Source organism: Entelurus aequoreus, linkage group LG06 (genome assembly GCF_033978785.1).
Source record: "Entelurus aequoreus isolate RoL-2023_Sb linkage group LG06, RoL_Eaeq_v1.1, whole genome shotgun sequence".
NCBI classification, from domain to species: Eukaryota; Metazoa; Chordata; class Actinopteri; order Syngnathiformes; family Syngnathidae; genus Entelurus; species Entelurus aequoreus.
In genome coordinates, this window is record NC_084736.1 from 61,522,221 (window position 1) to 61,529,023 (window position 6,803).

The window sequence follows — 6,803 nt, forward strand, 5'->3', positions numbered from 1 at the left end:
AACGTTTCCAACGGTATCGCATAGCAACAAAACTAGCAAAGGAGGACGGCGAAGTACAGGTCAGTTGCCTGATATATGCTACGGGTCCAGAGGCTGAAAACATTTTCAAGTCGTTCACGTTGTCAGAGGATGATCAGAAAAAGTTTGACGTTGAGTTAGGAAAATACGACGAGTACTTTTATCCCAAACGGAACGTAAACCCAGAGCGCGCATGTTTCTACCAGAGAGGACAGCGGCCCGGTGAGAAAGTTGAAATGTTTATCAGAGCTCTATATCAGTGGTCCCCAACCACCGGGCCGCAGACCGATTGGTACTGGGCCGCACAAGAAATAAAAAATAAAAAAATAAATAAAAAAGGTTTTTTAATTGAATCAACCTAAAAAACACAATATATACATTATATATCAATATAGATCAATACAGTCTGTAGGGATACAGTCCGTAAGCACACATGATTGTATTTCTTTATGAAAAAAATAAATAAATAAAAAAATAAATAAAAAATTTTTAATTTCACCCTTTGGACACCCCTGGATAAGAGAATCGATAAGGAATCAGTTCGATAAGAGGATTCGATAATGGGCTCGAACTCGATAATTTCTTATGAAACATCATCCCTACTCACTATATATGTTTTTTTTCCTTCTTTATTATGCATTTTCGGCCGGTGCGACTTATACCCCGGAGTGATTTATAATCCGAAAAATACGGTAGTACACTCAAAATCCTTATTTAAATAAGGCGGTCTGCACCGGCTATCAATTGTACACACAGTCTTAGTAGATCACACGCAACACACCCTCTAATAGTACACGCTATGTTATGGTTTGCACACACTGTTTTTTTGCGCATGGTATTTGTTAGTAGATCAGGCCCAAACTGGGGGGAAAAGAGGTGACGGCAACATACAACACCTACAAAGCTGTTACCTACGCTAATTGAACTACAGGCGACAACACGGTTACAAGCACCAATGTGCGGGGGGTTGGAGAATGCAACCATTGCCCCCTTTGTTGACATGCAGCTACGACATCACCATGAGCGCCCAACAGCTCAAACACTGGACATCCTACTGTACTGTACTGTACTTACTGTATGTGTGCAATTGTGTGAGCCTTTCACCTTTTTGCTTGGTACGCCACACCAGATAATCGCACCTAAGTCTTTCTTGTTTGTGTGTGCTCATGCATATACAGGTCTGTGTGATGGTAGAAGATTGTGGCCAGGCAAGGAATGTATCAGTTTTCAAACAGTTTGGAATATGTGGCTGTGTGGATATCATAACATTGTGTCGGCTCCTGTTAAAGGGGGGAGTGGAGGTCAAGGTCGCCTGTGGGACCCGTCCCGGCTTTCTACAAACGGGAGTGAGCAAAGATGATGACGGCGTCTCAGTCCGAGAAGAGACTGGCGAAAGATTTGCGTAGATTGCGTACGGTGTCGGCCTTCACCTCGTCCTGGCTAAGGCTGACCGGCGGCGTTGGGGTTTCTGGAATGTTGAAGGTATTGGTAAGAGACTGGGACTTGCTATAAAAGAGAGAAGATGGCGATAGAGGAGAGGAAGAGGCTATTAAAGTCATGCAGCATACCCATGGAATGAAGAGGAGGAGAGACGTTGGGGGAAAGAGGACAGGTATGACACCAAGATGAAGAGTCACTAGCACCGAATCATTTCAGGGGGATGCTTGGAAGTGATACGAATAATGGATGACTTTTGTGAAGCGTGGAACATACTCATACTCAAGTTGCTTACTGATACAAAACATCCTTTAGTTTGCTTTTCACAGAAATAGTTTCTCTTTGCTTACTAGTAGGGGTGTCCCGATATGACATTTTCACTTCCTTGAATATTGGCCGATGCTGATATCAACCCGATATAATATCAGGACTAGGGTTGTACGGTATACCGGTATTAGTGTAGTACCATGATACTAATTGCCATGATCCGTGGTCCGGATCATGTTTTTGTTATGTTCTATTACAGACCTGGGCATTCTGCGGCCCGCGGGCCGCATCCGGCCCTTTGTGCGTCCCTGTCCGGCCCGCGTGAGTCCAATTATAAATTACAAAATAAATTTAAAAAAGTATCTATGTCGAGTGTGCAATACAACGGTGCTGCTTTTGTTTTGAAAATCGTTATTTGTATTACTTCCGTGTGGACGTATGCGTGTGCGTGGTTGTGAGTGAATGTGAACAGCTGCAATTACAAAATAAAGTTGAAAAAACATCTATGTCCTGCGCGCAATACAACTGTGCTGCTTTTATTTTGAAAAGTATTATTTAAGGGCGTGTGTCCGTGTGTAACCTGCGAGTGAAGGTGCACATGCAGCGACAAGTGATGCATGGTTTACACCCGAGACGCTAAAAAGAGAAAAGTTGATGAAGAATGCCGTGTTTTCAACAAGACATGAACTGCAAAGCAACGTCCCCTCTAAGGTGCGTGCCTGCCCAATTGCGCACTGCTCAAGCGTCCGCTGCGCGCAGCAAGTATATGCCGCGCACCAAATCAAATCCCATCTGAATTCTAAACAAAATAAACATATTTATTCTATGTAATTTTGCAATGCAACTCTGAGTGACAGTGACAACAAGCGGTCCTAACGGTGTTCGTCAACACCGTTCAATTGAACACCGTTCAATTATTGTAACGTCTATCGAGATGCTTCGAGGACAGGAATTATATCGATCACTTTATTGAGCAAAACTGTTTATATTCGGACATAACCACACCAAAAACATGAGTAAAACAATTCTATCTCGAAAAACTAGTCATTTTCTGCCGTACAAACCAGGCCAAAACCAACTTGTCATCTGTCACCAACACGCATAGCACTAAACCACTGGTGCGTTTATGGCCACACAAAAAGTCGGACAACTCAAACACCACACAAAGTTACGCTATGACTCCTCAGTCATACGTGTGCTTATTTTACTGTCATTTATTATTAGTGTTAATTTATTTATATTAGTCATGGAATGCTGTTACACACACTATGTTGAAGTATTACTATTATTATTAATTATTATTATTATTATTATTATTTATCTTACGGTATACATCAAAAATAATATTGAGCAAAATTTAATTGAAATATTGTCGATGTGGCCCTCCAGCAGTGCTCGGGTAGCTCATGCGGCCCCCGGTAAAAATTAATTGCCCACCCCTGTTCTATTAGTTTTGGACTCCCTAAGTTCCTGTTTTTGTGCACCCTTGTTTGTTACCATTGTTACTTATTGTTTTCACCTGCCTGTGGTGTTCGGGACGCTCACCTGTCTCTAATCAGAGGCATTATTTAAGCCTGCCTTTGCCAGTCAGTCGGCCTGGCGTCATTGTTCGCTTCATGCCTGGTCCACGTAAATCGTGTTTGTTCATGCCACAGCTAGTAAGTTTCCTAGTTCATGATTCCAGTGCTAAGTTGTGGTTCTTCGAATTTCAGTGCCCCCTCCCGAGAATCTCCCGGGGCAACCGTTCTCCCGATTTCCACCCAGACAACAATATTGGAGGCGTGCCTTAAAGGCACTGCCTTCGCGTGCCGGCCCAATCACATAATATCTACGGCTTTTCGCACACACAAGTGAATGCAAGGCATACTTGGTCAACAGCCATACAGGTCACACTGAGGGTGTCCGTATAAACAACTGTAACACTGTTACAAATATGCGCCACACTGTGAACCCACACCAAACAAGAATGACAAACACATTTCGGGAGAACATCCGCACCGTAACACAACATAAACACAACAGAACAAATACCCAGAACCCTTTGCAGCACTAACACCCCCCTCAACCCCGCCCACCTCAACCTCCTCATGTCCAAAATTCCAAGCTGCGGTTTTGAGGCATGTTAAAAAAAATAATGCACTTTGCGACTTCAATAATAAATATGAATAAATATTTTTTTCCATAACTTGAGTTGATTTATTTTGTAAAACCTTGTTACATAATAATGTGTTCATTCCACGACCGTATATGTCGGTATCGGTTGATATCGGAATCGGTAATTAAGAGTTGGACAATATCGGAATATCGGATATCAGCAAAAAAGCCATTATCGGACATCTCTACTTATTATGTATGTCCAGCTTGGGTGCTATTGTGCGCTAAGCTGTTGTGTAGCTGCTTGCTCTTAGTAGCCTCCAGCCTACACCGTGTTTACTTTTTTGTACATGACTTGCCTAAAATACAAGAAAAGACCAAAGTTGCGTGTTTATTTAGATGCTCGATGGCTGTCCAGCTTTACACAAGTAAACGCGCTGCAGGACTGTTTGGATCAGAGATTTTATATGCAAGCCGATATCATCCTGTCGGTTTTTTTGGAGTATCTGACCAATATCCAATACCGGATTCGGACACCCCTAGTTACAGCGTGTTTCTATTAGATAGCGGTAGGTTGTATTTAGAGATGTCCGATAATGGCTTTTTTGCCGATATTCCAATATTGTCCAACTCTTAATTACCGATACCGATATCAACCGATACCGATATATACGGTTGTGGAATTAACACATTTTTATGCCTAATTTTGTTGTGATGCCCCGCTGGATGCATTAAACAATGTAACAAAGTTTTCCAAAATAAGAGAACAACTTCAACTCAAGTTATGGAAAAAAGTGCCAACATGGCACTGCCATATTTATTATTGAAGTCACAAAGTGCATTATTTTTTTTAACATGCCTCAAAACAGCAGCTTGGAACTTGGGACATGATCTCCCTGAGAGAGCATGAGGAGGTTGAGGTGGGCGGGGTTGGGGGGTAGCGGGGGGTGTATATTGTAGCGTCCCGGAACAGTAAGTGCTGCAAGGGATTCTGGGTATTTGTTCTGTTGTGTTTATGTTGTGTTACGGTGCGGATGTTCTCCCGAAATGTGTTTGTCATTCTTGTTTGGTGTGGGTTCACAGTGTGGCGCATATTTGTAACAGTGTTAAAGTTGTTTATACGGTCACCCCCAGTGTGACCTGTATGTCTGTTGATCAAGTATGCCTTGCATTCACTTGTGAGTGTGTAAAAAAACGTAGATATTATGTGACAGGACCGGCACGCAAAGGCAGTGCCTTCAAGGTTTATTGGCGCTCTGTACTTCTTCCTACGTCCGTGTACACAGCGGCGTTTTAAGAAGTCATCAATTTTACTTTTTGAAACCGATACCGATCATTTTGAAACCGATGCCGATCATTTCCGATATTACATTTTAAAGCATTTATCGGCCGATTATATCGGCAGTCCGATATTATTGGACATCCTTAGTTGTATTGTTACGTTTGTGTTTTGTACGCCTCACTTTTCGTATGACGCAGTTTATTCCGGAATCCAACGTGTTGATGACTCAGTCTTAGTGTTTTTTTTTTGTTGACTACCAGTGGGCCAAAGAAAATTTGATGTGCCAGTACTTTGATGAAAAAGGTGAGGAACACTATCCGATTCAAGAGCGAGCTCGTAGCACGTGCCTCCCTTCCCCTCCTCCCTCTCCAACGCTTCACCAACATGAAGAAGTTGATTAATGTGTGTCATAATCATTCTGAGATCAAGCAAACAAGCATTGGTAAATCATGCAAATTATAGTGGATTATGAAAATGTAAAATATTGCATGCGCAAGTCATTGCACAAAAAAAAAAAAAGGTTCACTTTGTGAAAAATAAGTGGCGCAAATGATTTATGTAATACTGTAAAAGTGCTTTACCCTGCCCTAAATACACTCATAATAAACTGTATGGTTAACGTCCTGACTACTTTTACTTACTTCAGTTGTGGGGAACCGCCCACGGCCGAGTTGTCCTGGCTGGGTTTTTGTGGGGGCTGTGGCTTTTGTTGCAGTGGGGGGCGTCCTCCTGGAACTCCCTGGCTTGCAGGTCGTGGCTGCTGGGTGGTAGCCCCCCCAGAGCGAGCCTGCTGGCCAGGAGGCCTCTGCTGCCCGCCTTGTGACTGCTGTCTGGGTGGCTGAGCGGGTCTCTGTTGCTGAGGTTTCTGACCGCCCCCCCCTGGAGGAGGTCTTTGTTGCTGCTGGGTGACAGACTGCTGCCTCTGAGCTTGAGGGGAGCCTCCCTGGTTTCGCTGCGGAGCCACTTGGCTGCCCTTAACCTGGGAGTTTGGATCGGCTGCAGGTTGCTGAGCCTGTGCGGGGGGTTGGCCCTGAGGCGGGGGACGCTGCTGAGAAGGGGAACCTTGCTGAGGAGCACCTGAGGGAAAAAAAAAAGAGCAATCACACTGCGTTTGACTACTTGGCTGCAATTTGAAATGAGAAAAAGGAGGATTGCGCACCTAAAAATAACATGATTAGACAATGTGTCAGTTCTCAGGCCTGCAGTAGCTGACACTTTTAGACTTTAAAGGCAAATCATGTTCCGGTTTCATTGCAGAACATGTAACAATTCCACAAATAGCCACGACAACTTAGACCTCACTAAAAAAAGAGTGAGACGACTCACTGAATAATATCCACCCTAAACATTTATCGGTACTACAGTAGATTGCAAGACTCCTACACCTGTGTTTATATAGTCACTGTTATACTGCTACCAGTGGACGCCAAAGGAATAATATGAGTATTAAACAGACTAAATATTTGTCAACCAACTCCATTAGGGGAGGCTTTTATTTTAAAATTCAACAATTAGATGCTGAAAGTTTTTTTATTTTGAAAAGGCCAAGCCAAAACGCAACAATCACATTTGAGTAGCACTTTTACATTGAAATTCCACATCCTATTTTCATCGTACTTCCTGTTACCTGACATTTACATCGGATTTTAAAATGTTTAATATCCTGTCTATACATTTGTCTCACGTGTATCAGTCAATCAGATTA

General features: G+C 42.9%; 1 protein-coding gene across 2 annotated transcripts in view; it reads right to left on the bottom strand.

Moving 5' to 3' along the window:
* Nucleotides 1-495: 495 nt before the first annotated feature.
* The window catches only part of syn1 (synapsin I), a 27,740-nt gene continuing 21,432 nt past the window's right edge, over nt 496-6,803 (bottom strand). Inside the window, exons 13-14 of one of the 2 annotated variants that reach the window (XM_062051131.1) lie at nt 5,740-6,175; nt 496-1,524 (exon numbers count right to left, since the gene is read on the bottom strand). In XM_062051131.1, the coding sequence (XP_061907115.1) occupies nt 1,389-1,524; nt 5,740-6,175 (572 nt within the window). In that variant the 3' untranslated portion in view covers nt 496-1,388. The remainder of the gene's footprint in view (nt 1,525-5,739; nt 6,176-6,803) is intronic. The other variant, XM_062051132.1, reaches the window with a different exon arrangement.